The sequence below is a fragment of the Rhamphochromis longiceps genome, linkage group LG3 (assembly GCF_057381845.1).
Source record: "Rhamphochromis longiceps isolate RC_006_pf linkage group LG3, R_longiceps_female_GT1.1, whole genome shotgun sequence".
Lineage (NCBI taxonomy): Eukaryota > Metazoa > Chordata > Actinopteri > Cichliformes > Cichlidae > Rhamphochromis > Rhamphochromis longiceps.
Window position 1 is genome coordinate 19,812,978 of NC_140559.1, and position 13,439 is coordinate 19,826,416.

General features: G+C 41.6%; 1 protein-coding gene across 1 annotated transcript; it reads right to left on the minus strand.

The window, feature by feature from the left end:
- Positions 1 to 1,804: 1,804 nt before the first annotated feature.
- On the minus strand, positions 1,805 to 12,956 carry LOC146673321 (low affinity immunoglobulin gamma Fc region receptor III-like). The gene is made up of 6 exons (XM_085402643.1): positions 12,857 to 12,956; positions 3,606 to 3,641; positions 3,225 to 3,482; positions 2,900 to 3,145; positions 2,643 to 2,813; positions 1,805 to 2,494 (listed from the first exon to the last, which is right to left on the minus strand). The coding sequence occupies exons 1-6, from the start codon at positions 12,954 to 12,956 to the stop codon at positions 2,391 to 2,393; spliced, it is 915 nt and encodes a 304-aa protein (XP_085258769.1). The 3' UTR covers positions 1,805 to 2,390.
- Between the last annotated feature and the right edge of the window lie 483 nt (positions 12,957 to 13,439).

A 13,439-nucleotide genomic window follows, 5' to 3' on the forward strand; every position in this document is an offset into this window, starting at 1 on the left:
GGTCACAGAAAAAGAGAAAAACAACTAGTAGATGGGCCATATTGAGTAACAGTTTTCCTGTATAAAACAATCTTCTGTAAATGCTAACCGTGGTATCAAAATATCATAACAGCAACCGTGTGTGAAAAGTGGTCAATAAAGAGATGCTGAAAAGCCTGTTCATGCAAACATTGTCGGGTCTGCCGTGGCATGTTTACAATGGGAATTCTGCTCCTGAACCTCTGCGCACAGCGTCTGCAAATCTGTACGATTTACGACTTGCAGGCTGTACGAAGTCACTTTCATCTTTACGCAGGACTGTAAGCTGTCGTCTGTGAGGCGTGAGCGGGGTTTGTTTTTAACATAGTTCACGGTGGAGAACAGCTGCTGACATAATGTGGATCCGAAGATCCATAATTGGCCTACCTAGGGTCGAAAGTCTCGATAAATGCACGGCGTTTCGGCAGGTACACCGGCTTCTGCGAGTGTGACGCTTATTTTGAGCGATGAAAAAATAATAGAATATAATTTTATTTTTATATTTCCATATCACAATAATCTTCCAATTTATAACTACAAGTTAAAAAAGAACTAACATCAATAAAATACACTTCAGCTAAATACTTTTAATTTATTTTCCCAAACCACACGCAGCCACTATAAGGACTAAAGAGCCGCATGAGGCTCCGGAGCCACAGGTTGCCGACCCCTGCCCTAACCCAATGATGCAATCATTGACCTCATGACCCTACATAAACAGGAAGTACTGGGGCGGCCCTTCCCATATACCTGTCTTAAATATAGGACCTGAATAAAAAACATGGACAAACATGGTAAGTATAACCAAAACAAAATAAAGACACATAATTTAACTGGACATTTGCCTGCAAACAGAAGAAAATTCAAATGATTAGTAGTGTTTGCTTTAAAAAACATACGCATGGATGTAATGGATGTAACTACTGCTACCACAAACAAACCCGGGATAGTGTGTGTTAAGCAAAGTTACACCAGCAATGTCTAAATTAAAGCATTATGGGTGACTGTAAAATAACAAGAAAATAAATCATCAGTATGGTTAAGTAAATGACTTCATGGTAACCACTTTGTCACACAGATTTCCATCAACTGTTCTAAGTCTGTTTCTGTCCTGCTCAGCTCTGTGCAGCTTGAAGTGGTTTATCCTTCATATACCTGAGTTGTGAGTTGATTCATGGTGTGGTTTGTTTAGCCTAGCTTAGCATGATGGCTGTAAACAGGGTGAGCAGCTAGCTTGTCTCTGTCCACAGTCAAAGATAAAGAGCACCTCTTTGATTATCCATAATTGACATCTTCAGCTGGTTCACGCTCTGCAGAATAAAACATTTAAATTACTGCAGATGATTTTTTATGCAGCTTCATGAAGAGATTATTTTAATAAACCACAGCAGCTTTTTAGTTTTCTCATTTTCACACCTCTGCTGTGAAACACAGACTGACCACAGAGCTGCATCTTCTTCTAATGCAGACTGACACACTTAACCACAGAGCAGAAAGCAAACATGTTCTCACAGCATGAACACTATTATTAGACCAACCAGAACACCCTGCAGTCTCATCAGCTTCAGACTGTAGTTAAACTAAAATCTAATTTTTCAACATGTCAAGTCTCAGAAAATAACAGATTATTTCAGATTTAGAATGAGGCCTGAAAAAAAAAATGTTTGAGTCACATGAAAATGAAAAGCCAAGTAATTTTTTTTTAAAAAAGCAGTGAACAACATTGGGATAAGTTCCTGATGTAATTAACATTCAGTTTGAATGAACTGATGGTTTGTTTTTAGAGTTTATTGAAATGCTTTTCCAGATGATATCTCCATGTTCCTTTCTGTGTTTAAATGAGCAGCTCTGTGTTGAAACAGCTGCAGCTGAAGTGTTTTCTTTCTATCAGAAACAGGATGCTGGACGACTGCAGAGCTGTTAGCTTCAACCACAGACCACAAACACACAGTCCAGCTCACAGTGAACAACACTCAGTAAGTACAGAGGGAAACACACATGTGACCACACTTATTTAAATGTAATGTTTTACTATTACAGTCCACATTTATACATTGCTGATCAATTCAATTCAATTTTATTTACACAGCGCCAAATCACACCAACAGTTGCCTCAAGCACTCATGCCATCCCCCACATGCTCTGTAATGTCCTGATAATCCATCTTATCAGAGACAGAACGATCTTCATGAAGATCAAGATCATACTAAACTCAGTCTGAAATGTTTGAAGAGAAAATGTGTTCATCATTATTCTGATGATGCACATTTTCATGTTTCTTGTTTCTACAATATTTTCATTCCTAGTTCCCACAATATAAAGATTCACAAAAATTCAATGAAAAGCAAATCTAACCAGTCACCAGTTGAGTATCAGAATCTGCTTGGTCTGATTGGCTGTGGATGATGTGATAGCTTGATAATATTGTACACGACATGAGTGATGATGTCATCTTTTCCAGCTTCTTCTTGATCTGCTGAAATGATCCAAAATGAAGAATAACATAAATTAAATATCTAAACAGAGATTACATTTAAGAAAGTTGTTACTGTGATCATATTGAATGTGAACTTTATTCTACTAAACAAACTCAGACATGAAAGATCAGGAAGTCTGAGTCTCACCTTCAGGTTTCCTGTGAACACATCGTCTCACCAGCAGAACCAGTAACACCAGTAGAACCACAACACACACTAATCCAACACATGACAATGCAGGAAGAAGATAGGAACCAGGAGCAGAGGTGGATGTAGGTGGAGGTGTGGATGTAGGTGGAGGTGTGGTGGTGTGTTCGTCTAAAATAAAGCAAACACAGTCATTAAGTTGTCGTCACATTGTGAATGTTGAAAGCTGCAGAAACACAGACAGGTGAGTGTGTCACCTGTGACAGTGATCCAGCTGGATGGAGACTCTCCATGACCGCTGATGTCACACTTGTAGAGGCCTTCATCAGACCTGGAAACATGCTGGATGGTCATGTGACCTGTAGGCTGCTTCCTGATGAGGGAGCCATCTTTATAGAAAGCAGCTGGGAGGTTGGAGGGAGTGGTCTTTGTTTTACAGAGCAGAGTGACGTCATCTCCCTCCATCACAGGGAGGACAGGACTCTGCAGGATCACTGATCCACCTCAACACAGAGACAAACTACAGCATTTCATCCATTTACACACAGCTTCATCAACACTAACTCCACACACTCAGCTTACCAGTGACTGTCAGGTTAACCATGTTACTGATGGGACCCTCTCTGGACTCACACCAGTAAACTCCACTGTCAGACGGGTAAACAATGATGGTACAGGAAGAATTAGCTGATTTTCCCCACTGATCACACTTCGTCCTGTTTTCAGTGCTTGTGTTTCTCCTCAGAGTCCATCCAGCAGAGCTGTCGTCCTCCTCACAGCTCAGAGACACAAAATCTTCTTTAAAGATCTGAGAGCTGCTGGGACTCACAGTCAGACGAGCTGTGAGGGTTACAATGAAAAACTGATGATCTGTTAGACTTTACATTGTGAAACATGAACCCAATCAGGTCATATCAGTGAGCATTTCTCAGGTTTAAACTGTGACAGAAGAAGGTTACTGACCTTGGTTTGTTGTGCAGCTCAGCAGTGAGATCAGAACTAAAGAGAAATGACACTCAGGTTGATTTGAGGTGAACATAAAGAACAACTCCACACAAACAGCCGACAAACATGTAGAGAGTTGAAAATAGCTCTCTAGTAAAATCTGGTATCAGAAATAAACTGGGGAAAACACCCCCCCCCAAAGGTTTTGGTTTTTGTTGTGATTGTATTTTTGTACCTGTCATTTAAAGTGCTATCCTACATTACGCATTACGCACAGTGGTATCGAGTAGCGTTTTGGGGCACAGAGGCAGAATAAACCTTCCTGTTGTGAAGCTGACATCAGCTCAACGCGTGTCCCTTTTTCTATTCTTTATCACAGCACCACACGTTGTTGAACAGGAAACCAGTTGCCCCTCTGGTCATCATCTTAGGGAGGCAACAAACACACAAACTCATTTCTCTGAAATATCTGCTCATTTTCAATGTAAAGCCAGCAACAAGTTTAAAAATATTTGGTTGAAGATCTCTTTATCCATTCTACCTGACTTGAGGCAGAGAGAGAGTTTGAGCTTATCCCAGCTGTCAGCAGGTGCTTCTGGCACAGGTCCTCAAACTGTGACCAATCTGGCCTGCTTGACAGCTTTGCAAAATGTGAAGCAGGACATAAATCTTTCAACTTTGAACTGTATTTTATGTTTTCCAACGTTTCCTGCTGATAAACACGTCACCATAGACATTCATACTAGCCCAAACTATTTAAGTTGATCAATTAAATGAAAAAAACATTCCTTGTGTTCACTGCCTACTTAAGAAAAATAAATCTTCATCATTAATGATGATCAATAATCTTCATCAATCAACAAAAATGTCTTAATGTCAAAAATGCCACAACATCAACTCTTTAACTGAAGACTTTTCTTCTACGGGGCTGTGGCTCCCCACACCCTCTAGCAGATCATTACATGAAGGAACCTGTTGTCTGTTTGTTTTGTAGGTTTTTGTTTTTTTGCCCTTTATCACCGTTCCTCTTCCCCGCTGTTTTTCTTTCCCTCTTTCTTTCTTCCTGTTATTTTCTCCAGTCAAGTCTGTCCCGTGTTTAGCAAGTGAAGATAAAAAAAATAAATAAAATAAAAGCAAAGGTGAATCAAATAGACCAATAAGGCAAGGCTTGGATGGTCCATTTGGTAAAGTAAATCCGTTGGGCATCTTTCTTTGCCTTTAGACAATAATTTAGCCTGATTTGTTTTTCATGTCTTCTCCTCCATCATCAGTTATCAGGAGAGCAGACAGTCAAAGTACAAGAATTCAAACAAACACAGAGATTCTACTTACAGAGCAGACACAGCACAGATGTTTCCTTCATCGTCCTTCTCACTCATTTGAGCTTTTTTCATTTCTGTCACTGACACCAAGTAAAGCCCGCCCTCTTCCTCTGAGCACCAGCTTTCTATTGGTTTTTAATGTGGTGGGTAATAGCCTATCATGTGTAAAAGTATATTTTTAAAATATAAAATTTTTAAAAAACCTGTCTCGTCCACCATGAATGTAAATGAAAAGGCAAAACTAATAAATGTACACACTGTTATAAAGTATTTTAATTTGGATTTCCTTATATGTGTAATTGGATATTTATCAGTTCACAAAGGGAAAAAAAGATATAATAAAATATAATCATCTAATCTCCTCTGCTCTCAGTGATCTGTAGTTTGGTTGATGAACAAATCCATGTCCATGTAGTGGACGTCCCCTTCAGTGAGAGAGGCAGATATGAGCTGAAACACAGGAATCAAACCAGGGACGCTGCTGTTATGGAGCTGAACTGGAACCATTCAGACACTGAGGCCCTCTGAACACATTTTAATTACAGCTGTGCAGAGACACACTGATGACTGACTGGAACACTATGATTCACATTTTACATGAACACCATCCTCACACATGGTTTATATGTGGCCACTAGAGGGAGATGTTGGACTTTACATACTAAAATGGATACAAGAAGATCAGTGATGATGATGCTTCAGGGGTTAATATCAATATTGCGTTCATCAATAGTGAACATGTGTAATTCCTGATAAAGTTCTTATATTTTATTTGATTGTGAATACATATTTTCTCCCTTTAAATATGCTCATATTATTCGTGAAACAGTCCTTGAAGACTCAATTTGAGTCAAAGCCCACAGAATGCTGGAGGTCATCACTCCATAAATCCACCAGTTCAACATCAGGATCTGAGTCTGATTCCATTGTGTCTGACATCTAGACGCTCTAGTTAAGCCTAAACCATTGAAGTCCCATCAGTAGTGGGTTTTTCATTGATCACACCTCAGATCAAAGCATGAACACATTCACTGGTTCAACATGTCAGAAAACATCTCCTTATTTTCCCCTTTTTTTTTCAAAAGATGAGAATAAAGAATAAATACTGAAACAAGAAAATATTCAATATTAATTCATGTATGTTTACTAATGACACAAAAACATTAAAACAGCAAAACCGAACACTGACAGACTTCCTAACATGCCAGGATTTCCTATCTTTAATTGACTCCATCCTCTGTGTCTCCTCCTGTCTGTCCTGCAGATCCACCCGGTTATCAAAACATGGATGATGATTATCAAACAAGCACATTTTCATATCTCCCAGGTCAGCTCTGCTCCACTCTACAACTATGATGTTTTTGTTTGAAGCTCGACATGTCAGAGTGACGTCTTGTCCAGACTTAGGTGTGATGATTTTCTGGTCTGAAAGAGGAAACAATACAGAGCAGAGAGTTTAAAGCTTAAAGTTCATTTCTACAACAGTTGCACATGTCTGATATACCGTCAGTAGGCCTGGGAGCTTGAGGGTCCTGCGCAGTATCTTAGCTGTTCCCAGGACTGCGCTCTTCTGGACAGAGATCTCCGATGTTATTCCCGGGATCTGCTGGAGCCACTCGCCTAGCTTGGGAGTCACCGCACCTAGTGCTCCGATTACCACGGGGACCACCATTACCTTCACCCTCCACATCCTCTCGAGCTCTTCTCTGAGCCCTTGGTATTTCTCCAGCTTCTCGTGTTCCTTCTTCCTGATATTGCTGTCATTCGGAACCGCTACATCGATCACTACAGCCGTCTTCTTCTGTTTGTCTACCACCACTATGTCCGGTTGGTTAGCCACCACCATTTTGTCCGTCTGTATCTGGAAGTCCCACGGGATCTTAGCTCGGTCATTCTCCACCACCCTTGGGGGCATCTCCCATTTTGACCTCGGGACTTCCAGGTTATACTCGGCACAGATGTTCCTGTACACTATGCCGGCCACTTGGTTATGGTGTTCCATGTATGCCTTGCCTGCTAGCATCTTGCACCCTGCTGTTATGTGCTGGATTGTCTCTGGGGCATCTTTACACAGCCTGCACCTGGGGTCTTGCCTGGTGTGATAGACCCCAGCCTCTATGGATCTTGTACTCAGAGCTTGTTCTTGTGCTGCCATGATTAGTGCCTCTGTGCTGTCTTTCAGTCCAGCTTTGTCCAGCCACTGGTAGGTGATAGGTTTGTAGCTTGTACCTATCCGCTGGAACGTTGAAGACAATATAATTACACTGCAAAGCAAGACACAAGCAGGCTGGTTTACTCATGCATGAGGGAAATCTGGCTGGGGCCAAGTGTCGTCCCACCACCTAGCCTCCGTCAGACTCTCAGCCAGGCTCCCCATAGCACTCCTTTTATTGTGGTTACATGAATATGCATAGGGTCATTAACATATGACATCTTACATAGGTATACATGTGAACAAAGAATAGTGTGTGTGTGTGTGTGTGTGTGTGTGTGTGTGTGTGTGTGTGTGTGTGTGTGTGTGTGTGTGTGGTCCAGATGTGACCCTGTGAAGACTCCCCAAAGCTGGTGCCAGGAGTCTAGCGGTCCATCTGAACAAAGGGCTCTTATACTTAAACAGAAATACGTGTGCTTGCTATACCATAAATCAACAAGAGAAGATACGGCCTTTCCTAGGAGGTGTGTAATCTATGCCGGAACACTCTGTAGAGGGAGTGAACGCACTCCCCCTTCATGCTACACAGAGCTGTTACAGACCTTCTAGGATGAGACGTTCTTTAAACCTACAAATGATTATACACCTCTAAGCATATATGGTTAAATATTTCTAAGCATAAATGACAATCAACAATACAAATCTAACAGTAGGATTTCTGGATATCAGCCACCTTCTCTATCTGCCAGTGGTACATACATACATACATACATGGTACATCTTATGAAGACCCTAGAGCGGCTCTTCCTCAACCTCCTCCGACCACAGGTACAACATGCCCAGGACCCACTACAGTTTGCGTACAAGGCGGGTGTCGGAGTGGAGGATGCCATCCTGTACCTCCTACACAGAGCCCACTCACACCTGGATGGGGGAAAAGGCACGGTCAGGATCCTGTTTCTTGACTTTTCCAGTGCCTTTAATACCATCCGGCCCTGTATGCTTCAAGAAAAACTGAACAGGATGGAGGTGGACCCCTGCCTGGTGGCTTGGATCTCCGACTACCTCACCGACAGACCACAGTACGTCAGGCTGAAGGACATCACGTCTGACACTGTGGTCAGCAGCACAGGAGCACCACAGGGAACTGTGCTGTCCCCTCTTCTCTTCACCCTGTACACCTCTGACTTCTGCTACAACTCTGAATTATGCCACATTCAGAAGTTTGCAGATGACACGGCCATCATGGGGTGTATCTGGGATGATCAGGAAGAGGAGTACAGAAGTCTGGTGAGGAACTTTGTCACATGGAGTCACACAAACCACCTGCAACTCAACACCTCAAAGACTAAGGAACTGGTTGTGGACTTCGGGAGGTCTAGAGCAGGTCCACTGCCGGTTCAGATAGAGGGGGAGGAGGTGGAGGTGGTCAACAAGTACAAGTACCTCGGGCTGTGGGTGGACAATAAACTGGACTGGTCATGCAACACAGAGCACCTGTATAAAAAAGCCCAAAGCCGACTGTACTTCCTCAGGAGGCTGAGGTCTTTTAACATCTGCAGGAAGCTCCTGAGGATGTTTTACCAGTCGGTGGTTGCTGGAGTACTTTTCTATGCTGTGGTGTGCTGGGGGAGCAGCACAGCAAAGAAGGACTCATCCAGGCTGGAGAAACTGATCAGGAAGGCTAGCTCTGTGGTCGGCATGAAGCTGGACACTCTGGTGACAGTGGCAGAGAAAAGGACACTAAAGAAACTGATAGACATTATGGACAATGCTGGGCATCCTCTGCACACGGCCATTAACAACCAGAAGAGTCTGTTCAGTGACAGGTTGCTTCTCCCAAAGACAAGAACCAACAGACTTAAAAACTCCTTTGTCCCACACGCCATCAGACTGTTTAACTCCTCTCTGGAGGGGAGAGGGAGGGGAAACAGGAGGACAAAGGAGGGGGGAACAACTAAGCTGTAGTGCCTCTTCACCTCACTGTGCAATACCTTTTGTGCAATACTTTTGTAAATAGTCAACAGTGCAATAGACTCAATACTTGAAATGTGCAATTCACTTGTATTTTTATTTTTTATTCCTATTTATTCTATTTATCCCCTTTGTATATTTTATTTATATTTGTCTCTGTATTTATATATGTGTGTGTGTGTGTGTGTGTATATATATATATATATATATATAATATTCTGTAACTCTGTAACTTCTGTCGGTGCTATGCTTTTTTGGAAATCGAATTTCCCAGAGGAACCCACCCGAGGGATTAATAAAGTTCTATCTAATCTAATCTAATCTAATCTATACCGTGCAGGGGCCTGTCCTTCCATGATGGTTCCTCGTCTCCCTCCTCTTTCTTGGGTTTCTGCTGCCTGAGGTATTCACTGAGCACTCGGTCAGTTGGGGCCATCTATCCTGGACTGTGGTGCTGACACTCACCAGTCCCCGGTCTCCTTCCGTCCGCTTAGCGTACAGCCTCAGGGTGCTGGACTTGGGGTGAAACCCTCCATGCATGGTAAGGAGCTTTCTTGTCTTTACGTCTGTGGCTTCTATCTCCTCCTTTGGCCAGCCTATTACCCCAGCAGGGTACCTGATCACGGGCAGGGCGTACGTGTTGATGGCGTACGTGTATATATAATATGTGCTGCCTAGCTATCAATGGAACACAATTATCCATGTTTTTGCTTCATGACCTACGACAGGAACAGGCCAAACCCTGCTGCAGCATGGTCATGTATGAAGTAAAAATAAATACATGATTATATAAATCCTTTAAAACCTTCTCTGCCACTTTGGGGTGACCGTGGCTCAGGGGGTTAGGAAGTGTATCTGTAACCGGAAGGTTGCTGGTTCAAACCCCGGGCCCTCTGTCCTGGTCGTTGTGTCCTTGGGCAAGACACTTACCGCCTACTGGTGATGGCCAGAGGGGCCGATGGTGCGATATGGCAGCCTCCCTTCTGTCAGTCTGCCCCAGGGCAGCTGTGGCTACAACTGTAGCTTCCTTCCACCAGTGTGTGAGAGTGAATGAATAGTGCTTTCAGTGCCTTGAAAAGCGCTATATAAATGCAATCCATTATTATTTTTCACAAATTAAATTTTTTTCTTGGTTGTAGTGAGGTTGCAAACAGAAACAGAAAAATAAAGTGACTTTTGATTTTTCTTGTTTGAGGATTTTAGATTTCCCTACTTGATTCTTTTTAGTTTCATTTCTCTCCTTTTGATTTAAGTCTGTTTCCTTTTGGTTTAAGATTTAAACTTTTTTTTCTTTATTTTTGTATATTACCAAAGTGAAACCGAGCTTATTTATTCCAGATACAGTGAACATATTTAATAAACACAGTCAGGAATAAAAAGCACTTTCTGATTACAGTCTGCAACTGCGCACATTTGAACAACACTGTAAAGTACATTCAGTCATTTAATTTAGAAAAGCAAGAAAATATCATTATTTTATGTTTTTTAGACAGCATTATCTTAAATGAATGTAAAAGTTAATTTAAGAGTCAATTTAAATTTCCTATTATGTTTCAACATCTCTGAACACCTCATTAGACTGATGTGTTCATTAGAACAACACAGTAAAGTTCATTCTGTGTACAGTCGTGGCCAAAAGTTTTGAGAATGACACAAATATTAGTTTTCACAAAGTTTTCCTCTAAACTGCTTTTAGATCTTTGTCTCAGTTGTTTCTGTGATGTACTGAAATATAATGACAAGGACTTCATACGTTTCAAAGGCTTTTATCGACAATTACATGACATGTATGCAAAGAGTCAGTATTTGCAGTGTTGGCCCTTCTTTTTCAGGACCTCTGCAATTCGACTGGGCCTGCTCTCAATCAACTTCTGGGCCAAATCCTGACTGACCCATATGGAAAAGATATATATATAAATCTTATAAAGTTTGTATCTGTCTTGTGTGAAACTTGTATGAAAAGCATATAAGAGTGAAAAAAGATATAAGATCCCTTGAAATTATATAATGAAACTTGTATGTTTTGGATACTTACTAAAACATGATATGAAAGAATATGAATATGAAAGTAATGAGAAAGTGGCCACTTTCATGAGTAATCACATATAAGTTTTTACTATTTCTTTTCCATATGGGGATAGCAACCCATTCTGTCACAATCACTTCTTGGAGTTTGTCAGAGTTAGTGGGTTTTTGTTTGTCCACCCGCCTCTTGAGGATTGACCACAAGTTCTCAATGGGATTAAGATCTGGGGAGTTTCCAGGCCATGGACCCAAAATTTCATCATTTTGTTCATCGAGCCACTTAGTTATGACTTTTGCCTTATGGCACGGTGCTCCATCATGCTGGAAAATGCATTGTTCTTCACCAAACTGTTGTTGGATTGTTGGAAGAAGTTGCTGTTGGAGGCTGTTTTGGTACCATTCTTTATTCATGGCTGTGTTTTGGGGCAAAATTATGAGTGAGCCCAACGTAACAAAAGGGTTACGTTTGTGTATGGGATTTCCCAGCCCCCTGAATACACCATAGCTGTGCATGTCTGCAGCTGCAGTTCAAAGCTAATTAAGAATACACTCAATAACCTAAGAATTATTATGGTAGTTAACTTCTGCCCACTTGATACTGTTTCCTCCTCACATCAGTACTGTATTTACGTTAATGTGGGACAATTTAAATTCCCTATTTTTGTTCCACAATCTCTGAAACACACACACAATAAAATGAACAAGCTCATCTGGATTAACTCATTATTTAAAACCCCTTTTCCATTACTACCTACCCGGAGGGACCTTTGTGACAGGTCGACACTAGTCTTTATAAACAAACTACTCCTGTTTAATTAATGATCAGACTTATGCATTGTGAAGGTGCAGCAGTTGACCTTTTACCTCTGAGCTCCAGCCAAACATCGTTTATGATTTGTCAGGCATGAGCTGTGTTCAGTCTCTTAATCTGAGCCCCCTCCCACCTGTCCTGCTTCAGCTCGAGTCCTGACTCCTTCCTGGAAGCAGCTCACCTGTGTGTCTGTGTTTAGTGTATAGAAATTATTTTTTGTACAGAAAACCCAGCGTGGACTCAAAGTCTAAGACAAACATAACTATTTTTAAAAACAACCTCGGAGGCTTGGGTATGAACTGAGGACCTTCCACATGTTGAACAGCTGCAGTTAAACTGCTGTGAACATTAATAAGGATTTGTGTTGCTGTAGCTGTGTGTGAAACATGGTTACATGCCCACAGATTTAACGTTCAAAGGCAAACAGACACACACACACTGGATGTGAATCCACACACTTGTGTTTCATATGAAGATTAATCACAGTGAGAAAGGCAAGTTTAAACTTGTGGAGCTTGTTTTTTCACTAACGGTTAGTTTGTTGAACTGGTCAGACAAGTACAACTGTCACTACCTGCAGGTTTCCTCAGGGCAAAATTATTCTTATGAAGCTGCAGCCCAGAAATCTTCATTTTATAGTTACCCTGTACAAAAAAATAATATTGTAAAATCTCTATCCCTCCAAAGATGTAGCTGTAATTACTGTTTTCCTTTCTACAGAACGTGGAAGCTGATTTTAATGAAAACTGAGGTCATTTAAAAGACTTTGTGAAAGATTGGCATTAAAGCTGTTATGTTTAGATTAAAATACAAAATACATTTTATTTTGTTGGTCACCATGGTTAAAGTGCATTACTTATGAATTACTGACATGAATAAAACTGTCATGGTCCGACAGCCCTCGCCTGGCTGCCTGCCCATGTGTTATTGTTTGCATGTCGCTCCCTTCCCCTCTCTCTCTCTCTCTCGTAACGGGATTGTTTACCTCCGAGTGGTGATGAGCATTCCCGAGAGTGTTCCCGCGCAGAGACTGACCGCACCTGTTGTCGATCGGAGCCGACCAGCTGTAGCCAATTATCCGCCATCTCCCGGGCTGCCTTCTTAACAGGGCGATCGAGCTTTGATCAGCTTGTGTGAAGCACGGAGGGAAACGGAGAGAGAGATCATGGGAGCTGGACCTCCACTTGGGATTACTGTTTGGAGGGAGTCGCTACGTGTGTTTTCACTTCACGGCCACGAGCACTGCTAGGAGGAAAAGGAGGAGACCACACCTGGGCACTGTATATATATATATATATATATATATATATATATATAACTGTTGCACCTTTACCGCACTGTAAATAAATCCACTGTCTTCTCCCAAAGGAGTCCTGCATACGAGTCCTCTTTTCTACACCTACCCTGACAAAAGCGTACATTTTGTGTCCAAAAACACACATATCGTTAGCTTCATAGCATAAGTGCCTAAGTCATTGACTTAGTCAAATGACTTAGGCAATTATGCTATGAAGCTAACGATATATATAACATATATAATAACTTTTACAGGACTGTTTCACAAACTG